General features: G+C 38.4%; 1 protein-coding gene across 1 annotated transcript in view; it reads left to right on the top strand.

Moving 5' to 3' along the window:
* Window positions 1-2,510: 2,510 nt before the first annotated feature.
* Window positions 2,511-22,033, top strand: part of HDAC2 (histone deacetylase 2) — a 30,802-nt gene continuing 11,279 nt past the window's right edge. Inside the window, exons 1-6 of the mRNA XM_015137550.3 lie at window positions 2,511-2,775; window positions 13,622-13,734; window positions 15,048-15,165; window positions 17,134-17,208; window positions 17,676-17,814; window positions 20,426-20,567. Of these exons, the coding sequence (XP_014993036.1) occupies window positions 2,724-2,775; window positions 13,622-13,734; window positions 15,048-15,165; window positions 17,134-17,208; window positions 17,676-17,814; window positions 20,426-20,567 (639 nt within the window). The 5' untranslated portion in view covers window positions 2,511-2,723. The remainder of the gene's footprint in view (window positions 2,776-13,621; window positions 13,735-15,047; window positions 15,166-17,133; window positions 17,209-17,675; window positions 17,815-20,425; window positions 20,568-22,033) is intronic.

Raw genomic sequence — 22,033 nt, 5'->3', positions numbered from 1 at the left:
AATTCTCTTACAGGAATTAAAAATTAAACTGTCTGCTGCAGTTGTCAGCAGGGTTTAATTTTTAGCATAAGCTGAGGCTATCAGTTTCTTAACAGTCCTATTCTTAAATAATCATTTATGTTTAAGAGATCATTTTACCGAACAATTTCAACACACTAAATATCTTCAAGATTGAAAAAGTAAGCACCTAGAGATGGAGCAGAAACTAAAGAAAAACAATTTAAGGAAAAAGACAGTCCTTAACTATGCATGCATCCTATGAATTATCCATGCTTTCAGTTGGTTTCCTTTTACTGCATGCTGTCTAAAACTCCATATTTAAAAGGGTTTGATACAGAAGAGTTAGAATGTGGTCAATGAAATTTGGAGCTTATCAATGGGTTTCAATAACTGATGCCACTTTTAGCTCTGCTAACATAGTAGAGATTATAGACAGAATTCTCTTGGCCGACTCCTATCATTGGATAAAACTCCTTCTCCCACACCAGTTTCTAAAGGTAATACAACTTGCTTCTATTGGTTTAAATTATTAAATAACAAATAAGTTTCTCAGCCAGTCAAAAGATATGTCCAGGCTCTTCTTACAAGTTCAATGTTAGGTGCTGTGGATACAAAGAGTAATTAGTAATCGTCACTGTTATTATAGTAATCCTAATAATCCCTTATTCATATAGTTCTTCATTTTTAAAAAGTATTCCATATTAATTTTCTTATTTGAGATTCTCAATACTACTCTCTAAGTAATACTGCCCCATTTTACAGATAAGGCAATTCAAAAACAGTTTTAGTGACTTGCCCTAAGTCACAGACACTAGAGAAACTATGACATGCAAGATAAACCTGGTTCCTTCACTTATGATACTCTATTCATAGTGGGACATTCAGACAAGTTGTGGGCAACTGCAACACGGTTAAGTGTTGAGCTACAGCATACAAGGTACATGGAATGGAGAACAGTCTTGGCTGGAGAGGGGTCAGGGAAGTCTTCCCAAAGGAAACAAAGTGTCATTTCAGACTTCATTGTGTTTGCCCTGGGTAAGAACATTCACTTCTACTAAATTCACTTATTCTGTTCTCAGAATCTTCCAAGTTGATTTTGTACTTGATAGAGCACAACTTAGAAGGTCAATTAACTTTACCTCTAGGCCAGTGCTTCACTCACCGTAATTTCTCTAGCAACTTCATCAGTCATCTGGGGTCTTGTTAAAAATACAGAGGAGGGGGCAGAGGGAGGGCAGGGGCCACCCTGGACTTTTTCTAAATCTCTTGGGGGTGAGGTTGGGAAAAATTGCTGCTTTAAGCATGAACACTTTCGGGATTTTGAAGTAAAACAGCAAAATAAAAAGGGTATTTTTGGTAGTGGCTCTAAAATTCCAGCATCAATACAGCTTTTTTTTTTTTTTTTTTTTTTTTTTTAAGAGGGGTGTATTGTGGGGGAGGGGGAATCTTAAATTATATAATCGGGATGGGTGCTATGAAACAGGCTGTTAGCCTCTAGCCCTCACCTGCAAGGTGGCTGGCTTAGGGTAGGTGCTTGATAAATGTGTATTTACTGAACACAGGAACACATATATTCATAACTTCCAAGAGTTTCGAAAGTCTTTCTGCTCCAATCTTCCGGTGTCTAGGCAGCAGCATCGCTGCAGAGTGGAACAGCAAAGGCGCGTGGAGTTTGCAGAATGAGTTCAAACCTCCAGACATATCAGTTAGCAGTAAGAACAAGTTCCTTCATCTGTCTCCATCTATAATGAAGGAGTACAATTACCACTTACTTCCTAGAGTTGTTGGGAGCCTTAAGTGAGATTATTATAAATAGATTATCAATGAAATATAAATTTAAGTGCTTAGAACTGTATCTTATAAATGAGCTCCACAAATGCTTATTAAAACCCAAGCGGTACCCTCTCCCCTTAACATCAGTGATAGGTCCCTTTATACCTCCTACCCATTACGGGCCAAAACAATAATAATAATAATAATAATAAATGAACAAACGACAAACGAGAAAACTAGGCTACCAGGCACTGGGGCGATGGGCCGCAGCCCGGCGCGGTCGTGGGCCCGGAAGGGGCGCGGGAGTGGGCTCTCCCCGCCGGGCTCCCGGCACGTGGTCGGCTCGGGCGGGAGCTTCGCGGCAGTGGGGGAGGGGAGCAGCGTGGGACGCCGACAAGGGGTCCAGACCGCCAAGGCTACGAGGCGCCGACTGCGCAGGCTCGGGGAGAGGCGCAACCACTGCGCGCAGACCTGAGGGGGGGCGAACGTTCACCCGGCTGCACGCTCCCTGGATCTACTTGCGCAGCGAAAGGTTGTCTTCTTCCTCATTTTAAGACTGTGTATGGCGCCGCCTTGCGCAGGTTGTTCACCCTCAGAGGGCCTCTAATCTCGAGCCCGAAGCGACCTCCTTCTCCAGCCGTGCCCCTTCCTCCCCCGCGGAGGCCGCAGTGGGCGCGCCCACCTCCCTGCGGCCTCCGGAGGTGGTTTGGTGGCCCCCTCCCCTCTCCCGTGTCGCTAGTTGGTGCCGCTGCCACCCCCGGTTCCGAGCTTTCGGCACCTCAGCCTTCCCGGCGCCCCCTCCTCTCCTCCCACCGACCTGCCCTTCCCCGCGGGACTACCGCCCCCACGTTTCCCTTAGCCCTTTTCTCTCCCGGCCGAGCCGCGGCGGCAGCAGCAGCAGCAGCAGCAGCAGGAGGAGGAGCCCGGAGGCGGCGGTGGCCGGGGAGTCCATGGCGTACAGTCAAGGAGGCGGCAAAAAAAAAGTCTGCTACTACTACGACGGTGAGCTGCGGGGCCGGTGTCCGGGTGGGCGCGCGGGCCGGGTGCTGGGTTCCGCGGCCGCCGTCGCGAGTGGGCGCCGGAGCTGAGGGGTGGGAAGGAGGAGGGACCGACATTTGGCCGCATCTTAACCCGTTCCCGGCCCGGCGCGGTTAGAACGAGACCGTCTTCCTCGCGCAGCACCCGCGGCTCCTGCGGGCGGGAATCGGGGGGCCGCCCCGCTTGTCTCCTGCCTCTCCCCCTTCGTCCGTGCCGTCCGCAGCCTCGAAGGTGGCCGCTGCTGGGGACGGCGCCGGCCTACCCCGCCTTGGTGGTGGCGGGGAAGGGGGCGGCCCATTCTCTCCTCTCTCCTGCCCACCATTCGTGGCAGCGCAGGTTTGGGGTGCCCGGCGTAGGCTTTCTATCCCCTCGACCCGTCCCCCGCGAGGCAAAATTTCTACCCCGGCCTTGACTCTACACAAAGCCCCGCGGCCGCGAGAGCTCCGCCCCTCCTGTCCCCTTCCCCCCTCCTCGCCAGCTCGCCTCCCCTCCCCTGCGTTGGGTCTGGCCGGAGCGTCTTCTCCTTCCTCGGCTTCCAGTCTTTCCCCGGACCCCTCCTCCCGGGTGGGCGCTGGAGAGTAGTTACTGAGGGTGGGGGCTCAAGTCCGGCGTGTGGCTTTATCACACCCATGTTTTACGTGGGCTCCAACCCTCTCCTTTGTTCGCCGGATTCTTTGAGCGCCTCTTTCTCAGGATTCAAATGGACGGGCTCCACTTCCTCAATAATAGTTCGGATTTTCCAGTTTCAGGCAGAAAGCCTTCGCAGGAAGTAAGAGGTGGTAGGGAGATGTGGAACTGCTACTGCTTGTGTTGTAGATCACACTCGATGGGTCCTGGCTCGCCTCTGAGAGTGGTGGTTACCACCCACTTCTTTGTTGCTCTTTGTTCGATCGGGAAATCGACCCTGCTTTGGGGATTTAGAGAGCACTGGTATCTTGCAAAGGCTGTTCCTAGGTGGTGGGCATCCTGGTGTGGGAAAACTTTGAGAAGTGGGAGAAGTGCAGAAGTACTAAATATTCTAATAAGGTAAATTTGAGCTCACCGTGTAGTGAATTACAAAAGTCAGATAATTTTAAGCATTCTATAATTTGGAGTATGAGCAGTAATATTAAATCTTCGAATCCTGTTTCGTGGCTGAATGGAGTAGTAACCTGTTTTACAGATTTCACAAAGGCTTGGTAAATAGTTTCTAGTAGGTTACTCTTGAGAAAAAGGATTCCAAAATTTAACAGAGAACCTATCCTAGGCTCCTTGACCTGAAAGTCCTGATTTGTATGAAGCAATACAAATTTTGGAAGCTGTTTCCTACATTTGGTGTATTGTAAATCACAGTATCTTAGAGAGGTAAGAACCTAGAGCACCAGCTTAGAATAAATCTGCCTTTAACTTGTAAATGGCCGTACTCTCTTTTTAGTTAAAAAGGATTAATCTTTTAATGACTCTTATATATAAAATAACCACCTGTGTCATTTGGAGAAAATCTGAAATCTTACAGAATAAATCTGAATTGTCTGATCTGCGATAGCTAGGACAGAATAATAACAGCCCTTTTAAAAAATGATTTTTCAGAGGACCAGATATGTGTTATATAAATTGATTTGAAATTATGCCATCGTGGAGGGGTGGAGATGGAAATACATTTTAATTTCAACATGATTTACATTGCATATTTTGGGTTATTCTTGCCCTGCATTCCTTGATCAAATTGGAAAGGAAGTAACCCTGTGTATAAGTTAATTTGTAGAATTACCTTGTTTATGAAGTTTAGAGATTTATCCTTGTCAAGGGTTGGAGTAAAGAGGAAAGGTTTTGGGTAGGGAAAGTGGTACTGAGGTTCTTCTGGAAGCTGTCAGTTGCTGTTGGTAGTGATGGGCTCTGATGAAGGAAGCTGCTTGTAATTTCTTGTCACCACAGTGGAACCCTAGAACCAGGAGGGTACACTTGAGTAGCAGTTTCTGAACAGCTCTCTTGTCGTGGGTCCATTTGTGATAATCTTTGTTGTGTGAATGGGAGCAGGCACTAGTCCCCGGGGAAGGATGCAAGGTTGATAAGTAGAGTGGAAATATTTGTCTTGTGATTGTGACTTAATATAATACTTTATTGTAGCCCATTCACCTGCTTTACCTGATGGCCAGCAACCAAGTGAATAGCTGATAGTTTGGAAATCTCTGGTGGGTTATTTTGTCTTTTGTCTGTGACTCACTTTTTTTTTTAAAGTGGAGTTCTTAGTTGCTTATATTTCACATAATCTGAATTTTTGTGGGAGGGAGTTAAAATATTTTGCAGAGATTATTAAATTTTATAGGTATTATGCTAATTATTAATATGTGATAGCGTGATCTCATCCAAAAACTTACATTTTTATTACTAGAGAACACTGTTTTGTCAGCTTAGAAAAGCGGCAATACTAATTCTTTTTTTATTGTGAGAAAAGAATGCAAGGAAAGGAGCTTCTGTACCTATGTGACTTTAAGGTATATAACATGAATTGGATTGGGAATGGGTTATATCTGTAGTAATAGGGTCTGAATTATCTGCTAGCCTAGGTTAGATGGTTTTAACTTCTTGGTAAAGGAAGTAGAAGGAAGAAAGTGAGTGAAAAAGAAAAGGAGGGAAGTAGCAAATTCTATAACCATAGGAATCCTACCTTTAGTCTTCCTGGGGCTGTTAGGCACACTGAGCCTCTTGGCCACACAGAATGTCTGCCACTGAGGCTGTTTGCATCTTAATGAAAGAACTTTTAAAGATATACATATTGTTCTCTGCACACATTATGTAATCTTCCGGTAACCGTTTAGGTCACTGAAATGTTGGTCCCAAGGGAACCTTCAGACATTGATGGATTAGGTATCCTTAAATCTTTGAAAAGTAAGAGAAGTTATTACTTCTCTGACTGTAGCTATTGACCCATGCTTCCAAATTCCCAAAAACATACTTCTAAATCATGTTCATTCTTTATACACTAGATCATCATCAACAATCTGTAAAATGATACAGCTAATTAGATAGTCACTAAGATCCTTTCTGGGCCTTAAAACGACGTGATTTTTCTCTACTTAAATATAATTAGCAGCCAAGCTGTGTTAGGCTCTAGTTATAGTACTCACATTTTTAATACTTTATCTAGACATGTTTAACTATACTTTGTTTTGAATTAATCTTGAGGCCAAATATATTTAGTGCCTGTTTTTATGGTGTATGCAGTATAATAGGGTTTATATACCTAATTATGTAACTATACACAAATTGCCCTGTGCTTTAGTTTTTACTACTCTGAGAGGGATGCATAATCAGATTTGGAGACAAGTGGTCCAGAAAAAAACACTCAAAGACTGTATACAGATAAAACTATATAAACATAAAAGTTGTCAAGATTAGGCCAGGTGTGGTGGCTCAAGCCTATAATCTCAGCACTTTGGGAGGCTGAGGCAGGCGAATCACCCGAGGTCAGGAGTTTGAGAAGAGCCTGGCCAACATGGCGAAACCCCGTCTCTACTAAAAATACAAAAACTAGCTGGGTGTGGTAGCAGGCACAAGTAATCCCAGCTACTCGGGAGGCTGAGGCAGGAGAATGGCTGGAACCCAGGAAGTAGAGGTTACAGTGAGCCGAGATAGTGCCATTGCACTCCGGCCTGGGCAACAAGAGCGAAACTCGGTCTCAAAAAAAAAAAAAAAAAAAAATTACCAAGATGATACCTCCCAATGTACTCCTTCTTTAGCAAATTATAGAGATTCTACTTGGCAGTCAACGGTTGTCAGATTTTCTTAGACTTGTATTTAGGAGTGGTACCAAAGTCTTTTGCCGAATAACCTTTAATACAACTGCATAGATTCTTAGCTGTAGTATAAATCTTTATTATCCGTGAAATAGGTAATCATTTCTTTGGAGGCAAATAAGTGCTAAATTAATTACAGCAGCAGTTCATAAATACCAATAATACTAATTGCACAATAAAATGTGACTAAATAAGACTGAAATTTTCCTGTACTTGTCTTTCCCCCAGAAATCTTTTGCCTCTCTTTTCTTTCAAATTTTACCTTATCAGAGATGCTTTCTCCTATTACCTAAGTCCCTGTTACTGCCTTATTTTTCTTCCTTTCGGTTGTACCATATAACTTTTGTCTCTCTCCTCACTATAACATAAGCTTCATTAGGACAGTCTGTCTGTTTTGCTTGTGTCTGTATCTTTGCCAACTACATTTAAAAACGTAGCTTTTTTTTTTTTTTGAATTAGTGATGAATAAATGATTAATTCCTTATACCTTTTTTTTTTTTTTTTTTTTTGAGATGGAATTTTGCTCTTGTTGCCCAGGCTGGAGTGCAGTGGCGTGATCCCGGCTCACTGCAACCTCCACCCCACTCCCAGGTTCAAGCAAATCTCCTGCCTCAGCCTCCCCAGTAGCTGAGATTATTACAGGCACATGCCACCACGCCTGGCTAATTTTTGTATTTTTTAGTAAATACGGGGTTGTACCACGTTGGCCAGGCTGGTCTCGGACTCCTGACCTAGGTTGATCCACCCGCCTCAGCCTCCCGAAGTGTTGGGATTACAGGCGTGAGCCACTGCGCCCAGCCAATTCCTCATTAGAACACTTTCATAAAACGTTCCTTCTAATTCTTGGAACTCCTCTGGACTACATTTAGGTAGGATGGGTGGCATTTTGGCATTTTTTGTATTGTTTAGATGAAAACAGATTCACATTTCTGTTTGGTGCAGTCTACCACTTTTCCTTTTCCACATTGACTCTAGTTTTAATGTCCAAGGCGAGATCAACATCTGGAATCTTTATTTTTCTTTTCTCCTTTTCAAAGAGTTTCCTCTGCTACCAAACAAACAAAAATCCTTAACAAAAACTTTAAATGCTTCTGTTGACAAGTCCTTAAAGGAAAACACTTGGGATTGGAGAAGGCGTCTCTTAGGGAATGTTAATAAATTTAAACTTGGAAGAATTCAGATAAGTCTAAGAATTTTTTTGTACTGATGAGTAAGCCTTATTCCTCTGTATTTCAGTAGCAGTCTGCTTATACTTACTTGTTCATTAAGCCAGCTTTGGGTTCAGACATATCAAATAGGCTTAAAGTTCCTACTGTGTGCTAAATAGACAAAAGATTGCTCAAGTCCTAAGAAGGAAATAAAAGACTGCAGGTATAAAGTAAGAGAGGGGGCTGGGTGCAGTGGCTCACACCTGTAATCCTAGCAGTTTGGGAGACTGAGGCGGCAGATCATGAGGTCAGGAGTTCGAGACCAGCCTGGCCAACATGGTGAAACCATGTCTCTACTAAAAACACAAAAAAAGGTTAGCCGGGCATGGTGACGGGTGCCTGTAATCCCAGCTACTTGGGAGGCTGAGGCAGGAGAATCGCTTGAACCTGGGAGGCGGAGAGGTTGCCGTGAGCCGAGATCATGCCATTGCACTCCAGCCTAGGTGGCAAGAGCAAGACTCTGTCTCAAAAAAAAAAAAAAAAAAAGTAAAAGAGAGGGGACCTTTGATAGGGTAATCAGAAAAGGGAAGGCCTGAAGGAAGAGAATGGGCCAGCCTTAAAAAGAGTTACTACATAAGGTATTACAAATAGTAAAGCCAGATAGTTATTAATAGAACTTGGTGCACTTAATGGGAAGGAAGATGAGGAAAATGTGGAGTCCCATGTTGGGCAGTAAAAGGTGGGACTGCACAAAACTGTGTGGTAAGAAATTTGACTTTACCCAGAGGTAGAAAGCCATTGAAAGTTTTTCAAGTACAATGCAATTATTTCTCTTCAAATAATTGGTAAGGAGTTGTGGACTATAGGCTGGAAGCAAGAATTGAACGCATTTTAGTCCATATAAAATGTAATGGTTGCATTTTAGATAGAAATAGACACATTTAAGAGAGATTTGGGCCTCAAACCAATAGAACTTTTTGATGGATTAGAAATGGAGTTGGAGCTGGGGGATGGTGGTAGAGAATAAAGCCAAGTTTCTGGATTGAGCAGTTAGGTGGTATGTGGTACTTACTCACTAAGGTTGGGAATACTAATAAAGAGCTGTTTTGAACATGTATTTGGGATCCTTATTGAATTCAAGTGAAAAGACTGAGAAGAGAGTTAACCTCTGTGAGTTTGTAATCCAGAGAGGAGAGTCTAGACATAGAAATTTGGGATTTCTCAGTTTATATCAGGTGAAGTATTGAGACTGAAAAAGATACAGCATAGACAGACAACTGGTCCCAGGACTTAACTCCCAAGAGAAGAGAATTTAGGGCAGAACTATTGTTCACTGATGAACCCAAACACTTAGAACAATACCTGCTTGGCACATGGTAGGCTCTTGATTTATTAAATGAATGGATGCACTGAAAACCCTTGATCTTTAAAGGTTGATGGTGGAGTGGCCTTGGGCTAGGAGTAAAATCCAAGAAAATGGTATTAAGGACGCCAAGGCTCCAAATGTCTCAAGGAGAAGTGACTTCCTTGAAATATGTATTAAAGATGTGTTAATATGTATAAAAAATGGATAGTGGGCTACGTAGTCTGGAAGATGAAAATAATACACTTTTTTCTTTTTTCTTGTTTTTTTCTGAGTCTTTTTTTTACAGTCAACTTATCTTTGGGTCTAAAGGTACATTTCACAGTTCTGAAATCCAAAATGACCTGAAAATTGAAAAAAATTTTGGTAACTCATTAGGAATCAAAATCTTAACCTGAATCAATGTGAGGCTATTTATGATCTTTATTCCACTGTGAATACTGTAAATATTCACACTTTTTTGCTGCAGAAATATTTATGTTTGATTATGTCATGCCCCCCAAACTCTAGGCTATTACGTAATATATGGCAGGTGTACCGTATCTCTACAAAATCTGAAAAAGTGTAAAATTGGAAACATACCTAATTTCAAGGAATATGGATAAGAGATTGTGGACCTTAGTAGACACTTCCATTCTGTTAGCTTCTTGAAGAGTGAGCAATTTGTAAAAGTTTGCAGATAAATAATTCTTTACAGTAATTTCTTTGCATTGACAAAGTTTGTTGTGTTCAAGGAACCACCTTGAGCTGATTTTTCTGGATATTTATTTTATTGGTAAAGTATTTTTATGTAAAGGTTGAGTATCCTTTATCTGAATTCTTGGGACCAGAAGTATTTCAGATTTGGTGACGTTTTACAATATTTGTAATTATTTACCAGTTAGCATCCCTAATTCGAAAATAAAAAATTTGACATGCTGCAGTTAACATTTGCTTGACCATTAAGTTGGTGCTCAAAAAAATTCAGATTTTGGAACGTTTTGGATTTCAGATTTTCAGATTAGGGATAATCAAGCTGTATTTTGACGAAAATCAGTAACGTTTAAAATGCCCAAATTATTAATACATTACTGACCATGTAAATGATGAATAAAAATTGTAGGGTCTTAAAACTTCTTAGCTTTTTTATGCTTTATGCAAAAGTGGGCCGGGCACAGTGGCTCATGTCTGTAATTCCAGCACTTTGGGAGGCCGAGGCGGGCAGATCACCTGAGGTCAAGAGTTCGAGACAAGCCTGGCAAATATGGAGAAACCCCGTCTCTACTAAAAATACAAAAATTAGCCAGATGTGGTCGGGGGCCCTTGTAATCCCAGTTACTTGGGAGGCTGAGGCAGAGAATCGCTTGAACCCCAGAAGCGGAGGTGGCAGTGAGCCAAGATCGTGTCACTGCACTCCAGCCTGGGCAACAAGAGCGAAACTCCATCTCAAAAAGAAAAAAAAATGGATGCCTGCAAAGTAGCCATCTAGAGAATTGTGAGATACAAAATTAGTGGGAAAAAGTTGGAGATGGTTATTTTATAACCCCTTTGTATTTTAGAAGAAGAATTTTTTTTTTTTTTTTTTTTTTTTGATACAGAGTCTCTCTGTCACCCAGGCTGGAGTGCAGTGGCACAATCTCAGCTCCAGGGTTCAAGTGATTCTCCTGCCTCAGCCTCCTGAGTAGCTGAGACTACAGGCACACGCCACCACACCCGGCTAATTTTTTGTATTTTTAGTAGAGACGGGGTTTCATAGTGTTGGTCAGCATGGTCTTGGTCTCTTGACCTCGTGATCTGCCCGCCTCAGCCTCCCAAAGTGCTGGGATTACAGGCGTGAACCACCGCTCCCAGCCAGAAGAATTCTTGGTTAACCAAATAATTATCTGTAGCTTGGCTGCCCTGTATACATGTATCATTTAAGTTCTTTGTGTATTCTTTGTGGGACTGGGGTCCCTAAATTTCAACAGAGAAACTTGTTGAAAGCTATGCATATTCGTATACAATTTGAGGACCCTATTAGTAAAAAGTAAATTACTCTGATATATTAGGTACATAGTTTCTTGTGTTGGTTTTCTTTAAATTAACCAAGATCCGAAGCCTTTATTTAAAATATTTATATTTCATATTATGTCTTGTTTTTTTCAGCCTTCACCCTGCCATTTCTAGTGAATCTATAAGTGCCCTTGGCATTCCGTGTTACTACTTAAGAACATTAGCTGTGAGCTGTCTTGCCGGAGTTTGAATCTAGCTCCTTCACTTGCTAGCTATGTGACATAGGCAGTATTACCTGACTTGTCTGTTTCTCATCGTTCTTTACTATTATACAATAGGAATAATGTAATAATACCCACATCATAAGTTTATTGGTAAGATTAAAAGATATGTGAAGTACTTAGAATAGTACCTTCTCGTAAACTCAACAAGTGTTAATTACTGTTTTTTGTTTTTTTTTTTCCCAAATACACTTGCTCAGAAATTGCTACTGTAGTCTCCAGTTACTGGGGCCTGGGGCTTTTCACTGGATTTTCAGTGTGCGCATAACTAGAGTATTTGATGTTATGACGTAGTAGATGTTAGAGACATTTGATTTGGGTAATTCTTACGCAGAGGCAGATAGATGGAAGTTAGTGTTTAGTTTGTGTCTTTTCTATTTTAGGTGATATTGGAAATTATTATGGACAGGGTCATCCCATGAAACCTCATAGAATCTGCATTTCTAGTGAAAACTAGAATTTATTTATTTTTACTTTAATGATTAATTTCTTTAGTAGCGATAACTAAGAAATGCTTTCCCTTGTATTAACTTAATTACATGATGCTTTATAACACTAGTGGGTTTTCCATATCTAAGAATTGATGAGACCAGGCTGCTTTCAAGGAATTGTATGTGCCTTATATTGTCACCATGTAAGGTAGAGCTTTATGGTAGATTCTTTCTTAATAGGTAGTTTATTTTCTGCATTCATTGCCTCTTAATTATAATTGCAGAGGAATGTTGCAAAGGGCCATGGCTCTGCTTTGCTAAAGTCTATATTGTTTCTTAGCCTTGTTGGCACCTGCGTTTGAAAAGGTGGCTTTCCCTTTAAAAGACCTTGTGTATATGAATTGTTTTGAGAAGAGAGCTGTGTTGAAAATGAAGTTAGGTAAAATTAGAGGTATGATACCAACAAAAGCAAATATTTGTGTTGTTAGAAGCATGGATTTTGTGAAAGCTGATTGCTTATCCTGGACTGTTATCAAATATGTAGAAGAGAGGACAAAAAAGTTTTGGGGTTGTTTCCATTAAACAAACAAAAGGTGTATTTAGGGAGGACTTTGAAAGATTTAGTGGATAAATCGCATTCTTTATCCTAGCTTTTATTGTAATATATGTCTATGTTGAAATGATAGACTTCAAACCATTAAAATAGCTTGACTCTCCTGACCCTGTGGGGTATTAGTTCCAAGACCTCCACAGATCGCAAAATTCATGGGTGTTTAAGTTCCTTAAATGAACTGGTATAGTATTTGCATATAACCTATGCATATCCTCCCTTATACTTTAAATCATCTCTAGATTACTCATAATACCTAATACAATGCAAAAGCAGTGAAAATAGTTGTTACACTGTATTTAGGGGAAGATGATAAGGAAAAAAAGTCTATACATGTTGCACACCACCATCGATTTTTTAAAAATATTTTCAGTCCTCGGTTGAGTCCACAGATACAGAGGGTTGACTTTATATATTTAAGAGACTTCTTGTTATTTACTATTATAAGAAACACTGGAGCTTTACCTAGACGTATTAATTTTATTGAAATTTAGTTGATGAAAATCTGTGATTTTGGTGTTATTTTCTCTTTTTTAAATCTTATGCATGAGTTTAAAGACATTGTGATATAAGATGCCATTTAACAAGAATTGTAACTTTAACAAGGAATTATATATTTAACAAGGAATTAAAACTTTTTAGTCATGAAGAATGAGACAGTATTTTTATCACCTTGCAAAATGTCATGCTGTGTCTTAGTGGAGCAAAACCTCATTTAGGACCTAAATTTCAGTTACCAAAACTTCCCTGATGGGCCTTAATATGGACACAGTATGTTTTAACATTTAAAACGCCATTGGCGTTTTATGAGATTTCTGAAATGCCAGCAATTCATCCAAGAAGCAGTTATTTGCTGAAAACATTTTAAATCATACCAGTAAAACTCAGAGAACTTACCATAAGCATCTGAATTTGCCAGAGAATACTGAAAGCAGGCATCACTTCAAGGAACAGAAATTTTAAAAACTGGGGGTAACTAAAAATCAGAAAAGCTTGCTTTCCTTAATCTACAGATAAATGTAGTATGTAATAATGGAGTCTTCAGCTGGTAAAAGTGTGCATAGCATCTTGGTCGTCTGATACAGTTTGAAAGTTGCAAAATCTAAGTCACTAAGGTTTTAAATACATTTTGTTAAGTAGTAAATGCCTTCTAATGATAGATATACATAAATTCAAATAATTCATGGAGAGTCTCTTGTCTGTATTTAGTTTGTGTCTTTTCTATTTTAGGTGATATTGGAAATTATTATTATGGACAGGGTCATCCCATGAAGCCTCATAGAATCCGCATGACCCATAACTTGTTGTTAAATTATGGCTTATACAGAAAAATGGAAATATATGTGAGTATTCCTTTTGATACATATTCAGCACTGATTTTTTTTTTTTTTTTTTAGCTACTGTGAAACTTTGTCTATTACTCCCCTTTTGAGGGCATTTAGCAGATGAAAAGATCTGGAAGAAAACAAACTTCTTTTTTTGTTTTATTCTTAGGAGATGAATAAGAATGAGCGCTATAGCCTCTTTTTTCCTTTTCCTTTAACCATTTAAAAAAGTTCTCCCTACCCTAGGCTTTCATGTTTCTAGAGAACAACTCCATATAGCATATTAACTATTTTTATTACAATCATTGGTAACCTGCCTGTGCTGCTGAAAAAACTCTTTTTGTTTTATTCTTAAGAGATGTATAAGAATGGGAACTATAGCTTTTTTTTTTCCATCTTCCTTTAAGCATTTAAAAAAGTTACCCCTACCCTAGACTTTCATGTTTCTGGAGAACAACTCAGTATAGCAACAACTCAGTGTGGCATATTAACTATTTTTTTTTTTTTTTCAATAATTGTTAATCTGACTGTGCTGCTGAAAAGAGTTGACCGGCTGTTACAAAATAATTACACATAAAATTAATCCCACATATATTTACAGGGCATATAATACATATAGAATACTGTGTTAGTGGCCAAGCATAGTACAAATAACAAGTGCAACAGCTGCCTTAATGTTTTTGTAGATAAAGATGAGGGTATGTGTAAACAAATACAGACACAACAATTAGCTATTTGGGGAGAAAATAAATATTTAAAGCAATTAATGTTAGGCAGTATATGTGAATATGTGAATTTTCAGTTACATGTAGACATTTAGAGAAGAGGGGAAGTTAGAATAAGATTCAGTCTGGAAGTCTTGTGGAAGAATTGTGTCATACGTGAAATTGAGCTCTTCAGAACAAAGAAGATTAGGATAGAAGAAAGGACGAGAGGTCATGAACAAAGATTTAGAATTGACACTCTCGTTTAGTGAGTGATTTCATTGATGAAATCATTGTATGTTTTATCATGGAAAAGGAGAGAAAGTAGAGTTTATGAATATATGGATTTGACTTTTTACTCAACCTATTTCCACTAAAATAAGGAGTGATTAAATCATAGTTGATATGCCTGTGTAATGCTTTTAAAGGAGTTTGAATTAGTTTTGAAATTGATTACTGTTTTCTAAAACACATGTATAAGTTTGAGTTGGTTTTGGAATTTATATATTTTGTTCCGGTAGACTTAGTTCTTTTGAGGAGACTATTAGGAGAATTTGTATATTTGTTTGATAATACTGATATAACCAGTTGTAATTCCACAGTTCTGACATTTATTTCTCTTCACAGAGGCCCCATAAAGCCACTGCTGAAGAAATGACAAAATATCACAGTGATGAGTATATCAAATTTCTGCGGTCAATAAGACCAGATAATATGTCTGAGTATAGTAAGCAGATGCAGAGATGTACGTTTCTAAGTAAAAAGTATTTTCACATTGATAAATGTAAATTAGTATTTTTAGGAGCTTCAAATGATCCAAATCTGAATATTTTTCCTGTTGGTCTAATATGTTACAATTATTTACTACTTTGAAAAGTCATTGTAACGCTACTAAAGCTACTTAAGAAAAAAAACAAACCTATGTGAAGCTTACTGGTTCATGAAACTGCTGTTTGGATATTGTTCTACTCCTAGTTTGCTCCCCTGATAACTTTGGGTAAATACATATTGGTAGGGAGACCTCACTCCCTTGCTCCCTTGCTTCAAAAAACAAAAACAAGATTACACTTTGATTAGCCTTAGCTTGACATATACCTCTTGTCTTCTCTTTGTGTACTTCAGTTAACCTGGACTATAATACACATCTCTTTTTCTGTGTTGAGATGTTAGTGAAGCTTTTGATTCTACATAATGTTCTGTTGTACAGGTTAAAAATATTTTATTTTGAGAGATTGGTAACAAATTGGCTTGAAGGTAGAATGCAAAAGTCAGCTTAAAATTATTGGAACAGTATCTTAAAGCTTGATACTGAAGATCATTCTCATTAGTGTTTGTATTGATTGACTTCAGTGATGATTATAATACTAAATTAGTGTAGGTACTAGACATCTCATATTTACAACCTCATATACATTTCTACCGTATCTTGTTTGATTTGTTATAATGTTACAATATAATTAGAACAGATAGTATTTAATTATTATTTTTTTTCAATGAAGTTTCCAACTTAGACGCAAAAGAGGCATGGGTAGCCCTTGGGCAAACAGCGTAACAGGATTGATATAAAACCTGCATAATAATGACTTATATTAAGCTTATGATCCTGGCTGGGTGTGGTGGCTCACGCCTGTAATCCCAGCACTTTGGGAGGCCGAGGTGAGTGGATTACCTGAGGTCAGGAGTTCGAAACCAGACTGGCCAACATGGCGAAACCCTGTCTCTACTAAAAAAAGTACAAAAAAATTAGCTGGGTGTGGTGGCGTGCACCTGTAATCCTGCTACTCAGGAGGCTGAGATAGGAGAATTGCTTGAACCCCGGAGGTGGGGGTTGCAATGAGCCGAGCTCACGCTATTGCAGCCTGGGCAACAGAGTGAGACTCTGTATCCAAAAAAAAAAAAAAAAATTATGATCTATCTGAGCAGTAAGAAACTAAAATGTATTTCTTATAGTGCTTGTGACTTAAGGATGTACAAAGATATTAATATATAAAACAAGGACCCTTATTCTTGAAGAGGTTACAATTCAAGGGCATAGGGAAAGACTAAGAAAGGGTTATATATGTCTGCCATATCCCCTTCATTCTGTCAATACTGAGGAACTAAATGTGTGATGTTGTGTTATTTATCTGTATATGTTTTTTCCTTGTTGTCTTTAATATCCTTCTGTATTTTGGCTCCCATGAACCTAGTTAATTCTTACAAGCTTTCAAGATCAAGATTAGCCACGGAAATAGGCAACCAGCTGTTACATCTTTTTGGTTTAGTAACTTCCTGACATGCATTTCAAAGTTACAGATATTAATACGTATTTAAGGAGTTTTAAAGAAAGTAAATCATACAGCAATTGAAGTTACTTTTAGAATGTTAACTTACTGTAATATTAAGGGGAAAGGTCTAGAAAATTTAAGCCTGTGTTTTAATTAAATGAGAACTGTTGTGCATAGACAACTATTGAGTTCTTGTTAATAGACCAGAAATATTCCACAGATACTCCTGATAAGATTTGATGATGATCTTTCACAGATAACACTGTAATTACCTTGGATAAAACAATAAATATATTTTAAAGTTGTAAACTTTATATTACACTGTGAAGTGTATGTTTGATGATTGCATCAAGCAAAAAAAGTATTTGTAGGAAATAGTTTTTGTAAGAAAAGGCTTTCATTAATTTGCAGAGTGTGTTGAAATTAATGAAATCCATCTTCCACAGTTAATGTTGGAGAAGATTGTCCAGTGTTTGATGGACTCTTTGAGTTTTGTCAACTCTCAACTGGTGGTTCAGTTGGTAAGTGCTAATACAATCAGATTTAAAAGTTGTTCTAAATTTGGTGTGTATCTTCCAGGTTATTTGTGTAAAGCAGGAGTTTTAATGATTGTGAATTTTGATAACAAAAGGAAATCAGTATGTTTATAGTACAGTACAATTTGCTTTCAAACCTCTGTTTTGTTATTGTGACTTAAATACTTTTGTAACTTACATTTTTCACTTACAGACTTCTTTCATCCCACTTGTCTTCTAGCTATCATTGTTAGTACCACCATCTACATAAACCATTATTTAATCTCAGGGCGCAGCTCTGGGAGAATGTTTTTCTAAGGAGAAACTCCTATTTGTGTCATAGATGATTTTTGTTAAGTTTTATGATTTTAAGCTCTTTCTTATGCATGGCATACACTTGTAGGGTTTTCGTCTCGTTGTACTAATTTTTTATGTTAAATATTTAAAAAGTCTACCTTGTTTCTACTTCTTAGCTGGAGCCGTGAAGTTAAACCGACAACAGACTGATATGGCTGTTAATTGGGCTGGAGGATTACATCATGCTAAGAAATCAGAAGCATCAGGATTCTGTTATGTTAATGATATTGTGCTTGCCATCCTTGAATTACTAAAGTATGTTAATTTATATTGGTACTTTTTTCAGTGATAAAATGTTTTCATTAAAACACAATAAAAGTCTGTGGCTTAAAAAAAATCAGGTAAGCCATAGGTTGAAATAGTTAATGGTGAATTTTCTGGGAATTCATTACAAAACAATGAAGAAATGCAGGAAGTTTGCCCAAATCTTCAATTATTAAGAGTTAGTGTGTGGCCAGGCACTATGGCCGAGGCCTGTAATCCCTACACTTTGGGAGGCTGAGGTGGGTGGATCTCTTGAGCCCAGGAGTTTGAGACCAGGCTGGGCAACATGGCAAAACCCCATCTCTGCCAAGAAAAAAATTAGCCAGATGTGGTGGCATGCATCTGTAGTCCCAACTACCCAGGAGGTTGAGGTGGGAGTATCTGAGCCCAGGAAGTAGAGTCTGCAGGAAGCCATGTTCCTGTCACTACACTCTAGCCTGGGCAACAGTGTGAGATCCTACCTTAAAAAAAGAATTAGAAGTGTATAAAAGGCTGGGTGCCCGTGGCTCACGCCTGTAATCCCAACACTTTGGGAGGCCAAGGTGGGTGGATCATGAGGTCAGGAGTTCAAGACCAGCCTGACCAGCATGGTGAAACCCCATCCTACTAAAAACACAAAAATTAGCCGGGCATGGTGGCACGTGCCTGTAATCCCAGCTACTCAGGAGGCTGACGCAGGAGAGTTGCTTGAACCTGGGAGGCAGAGGTTGCAGTGAGCCAAGATCATATCAGTGTACTCCAGCGTGGGCTACAGAGCAAGACTCTGTCTCAAAAAAAAAAAAAAAAAAAAAAAAAAGAATTAGAAGTGTATGTAAATGTCAAAACTCCCATTAAATATCCTTTTTTAAAAGTAGTTTGGCAGTTTTCATTTTAGTTAGTTTCAACTAATAAAAAATGACAATGACCTTGGAAGTTTATGTTCTAGTATTTTGTAAATTGTAAATTGAAGACAAAAATTTGAAACCAGTATTTAAGGAAATTTGTTTACCTGTTGAGTTAGTCTAACTGCCTAACTTCCATATGTGAATGAGGCTTTGTTCTCTACTGATGGATATAAAATTATCTCTGAGTTGCTGCAGGAGTTATTTTTCCTTAGCTGTGGCTGCAGTTTGAGAGAGAGAGATCTGTAGAGGTACTTATGAATGTGGACATTTGCAATGTTATTTTTTGCCATCAGTTATGACACATCTTAGCAGATTCTACTTTATATTGTACTGAGCTGTTTTTTGCTTGTAGTTATTCCATGCATGCTATCCATAGAGGCTGATTTTTCAGTCACTGAAAATTGATACTGACTCCTCAAATAAACAGTAATTGAGCAGGATCAGTGTAACATCTTGTCAGCTCATCAGGAGCAAAGGAAAATCATTTGCAATCATTTGCCTTGTGTTTTAATTGACTGTTGATGTTGGTTCCAGTGTCTTCAACTCTTTGAGCAAGTTCTTGCCCACTCAGCTAATAGTTTTAAACAACTTTAATTTCTCTGGACACAATTTTTTTGGGTGGTGTAATCAAACATGATTTAATAAATTGACTTGGTGCACAGCTTTCCTTGCTTATCTAACACATGAGCCACTCAGAAACTTTACCTTGATCACAGCCTCATTTCTGTTTTTTAAATTTTGTGAAGAAATTTTGCTATACTATTATACGCTCTTTATATTCTTATGAGAATAGTCTCATGAGTGCTTAGTCTGGAAATATCAATTTACATTGTATTGTTTTATTTAGCACAGCTATGGCATCATTACATAATAAATACAATGCTTTGCCATCTAATAACAAAATCTCACTTCATTGTACTTCAGAAGGATGACATGAGAAGTCCATTTTCCCTTTATTTTGACATGAGTATACACTGGTAACAAAATGTCATGATATGGTGATTCATGTGGCTCCTAAACTGTGTTTGAGTTACAACTGTGTCATTGTTATCTGTGGTGTTCCAAGCACCAGTTTGAAATGATGAGAGTACCACATGTAGCCTCTGTCACAGCTAACCAATTCTGAAGTTCAAATGGAGCCATGGGTAATAAACAATTGAGCATGGCCATCTTTCAGTAAAACTTTTTCTATGGACACTGAAATTTGAATTTTTTAATTGTCACATGTCAGAAAATACTCTTGTTTCGGTTTTGTTTTTAAACCATTTAAAAAATATAAAAACTATTCTTAGTTCAAAGCTGAAAAAAGAGGCAATTGGCCAAATTTGGGCCATGGGCTATAGTTAGCCAATCCCTATTTTATAATATTGAAGATTTATTACAGAGGTGTTTTAATTAAAGTAACAATCTTGAGTATGGTATAATCTTCAGTTTTTCATATATTAGAAACATGTGCTATGTTTTTGAAGCATGTAGAATGGAACAAATTTCACAAAGAGTAAATATGTATTTTTTAACCTACATAGGGCCATAAGTGGGTATTTAAAGGCCTAAGGCTCAAACCTCAGATATTTGAATAGCCTTTTAGGCCGAATTTAAAAGGTGATTAAACATCCTGGAATGCTAGAGCTCAAAAATAGGTTTCCTGAATTTGTGGTGCTTCTTCCCATCTTATAACCTTTAAAGAAAAAAACAAAAACTTATGGATTTGCTTTCAGGTATCATCAGAGAGTCTTATATATTGATATAGATATTCATCATGGTGATGGTGTTGAAGAAGCTTTTTATACAACAGATCGTGTAATGACGGTATCATTCCATAAATATGGGGAATACTTTCCTGGCACAGGAGACTTGAGGGTAAGACTAAATTCTGTCTTAATAAATACTGTGAGACGAACCTAGGAGATCAGTAACCTTATACTTGAAGTAGAATTTTTCCTGAGTTAATAATTTGAAACTTGTATGCAGAATTCAATTACTTCATATGCAGTAACATTTGCTAAAATTCACTGTTGCTAACTAAGCAAAAATTTAGTGAGAACTTAAGGACTGTTTTTTTTTTTTTCCTCAGCTGTTTTCTTTGGTTGAATAAATATTTTTGAATATCCACAAAGCACGAAGCCCTTCTCTTGATGTTCAGTTTGAATCTTCAAAACTACCTGATGGTAGCCTATGTTGCTATTGATTATAAGGATCGGTGGAATAAAATAGACTAGGTCTTTTTAGGTTCTTCTGCTCCTCTCTTTTGTGATTGGTCTTGACTTTTAGTAGGTCTAATTTTAATCTTTTTTTTTTCCTTAAACTTCTAAAATTGGTAATGTATTTACGTAGAGAAAGAATAGTGTAGCCCTGCCTGCCTGTTACATTAAGTGTATTTCTATTTTATTTCTGTTTCTTTTTCCATTTGATGTTATGACTGTGAAAACCACTGGTCAAATCCTATTTCTGTAAGCTCATTGAAGGTTTTTTGCCTCACCACACTTTTTTTGAACCTAACTACACACATGTTGAAATTTATTCAATAATTTAAACAGCTGTTTTTAGTTCAGCCTGGATTATATGGGAGATTTGTCTTATATGGCATTGAACAAAGTTCTAAACTATTTTATTAAGGTTATTTTTCACGTCTATGGTATGTCGTTACAGTTTAGCAACCAGAATTTAAAGAGTTGCCATAAAGTATTCTTAAGCTGTATGGCTTTTCTTTGTTAGACCACAATGTGATCCTTTCTCAGTAAACTCTTTGAGTAAAAGAGTTACCTTAGTAAAACTTTTCCATACTTACAAATGGGTGGGAGGTCAAATGTTTGGTTTGAGTTTAAATTATTTAGCTTTTAAAATTGCAGATTTGTAATTTCAGTTCCTTGCCAGTAAACTCCTTCAATTTATCCTTTTCGCCACCTGGTCATACAGACTAGTGGTTCTCAAACAGTGGACCCTAAACTGAGGAGAAAGCAGACCAGCATCACCTGGGAACTTGTTAGAAATACACATTCTTAGGGCCCAGAAACTGGGTGATTTGAGAATCACTGCTGTAAACCGATAGAATATATTTGTCAGCAACCATTACATCCTAGTGGAAGTCAAGCAAAAGTCTTCTCTGTTTTAAGCTTAAAGAATAAGACAGTATCTTCGCAGTATGATCCTAGTTTATCTCAGAAGTGGAAAATGGAAGCCTCATGTAATTTCTGACAGGTGAATGTCACTATGGTCTCTTCTCAGTTATTATTCATAATTCTTACAGTTTGAAGTTTTTGAAAATATTAGAGAATGCATGTTTTAGAAGGATTTGAGACTGGTTTTCAACATCTCTTTTTCTTAAG

Source organism: Macaca mulatta, chromosome 4, assembly GCF_049350105.2.
Source record: "Macaca mulatta isolate MMU2019108-1 chromosome 4, T2T-MMU8v2.0, whole genome shotgun sequence".
Taxonomy (NCBI): Eukaryota; Metazoa; Chordata; class Mammalia; order Primates; family Cercopithecidae; genus Macaca; species Macaca mulatta.
Note: the sequence above shows the minus strand (reverse complement) of the source record. Positions and strands in the feature narration are given on the sequence as shown.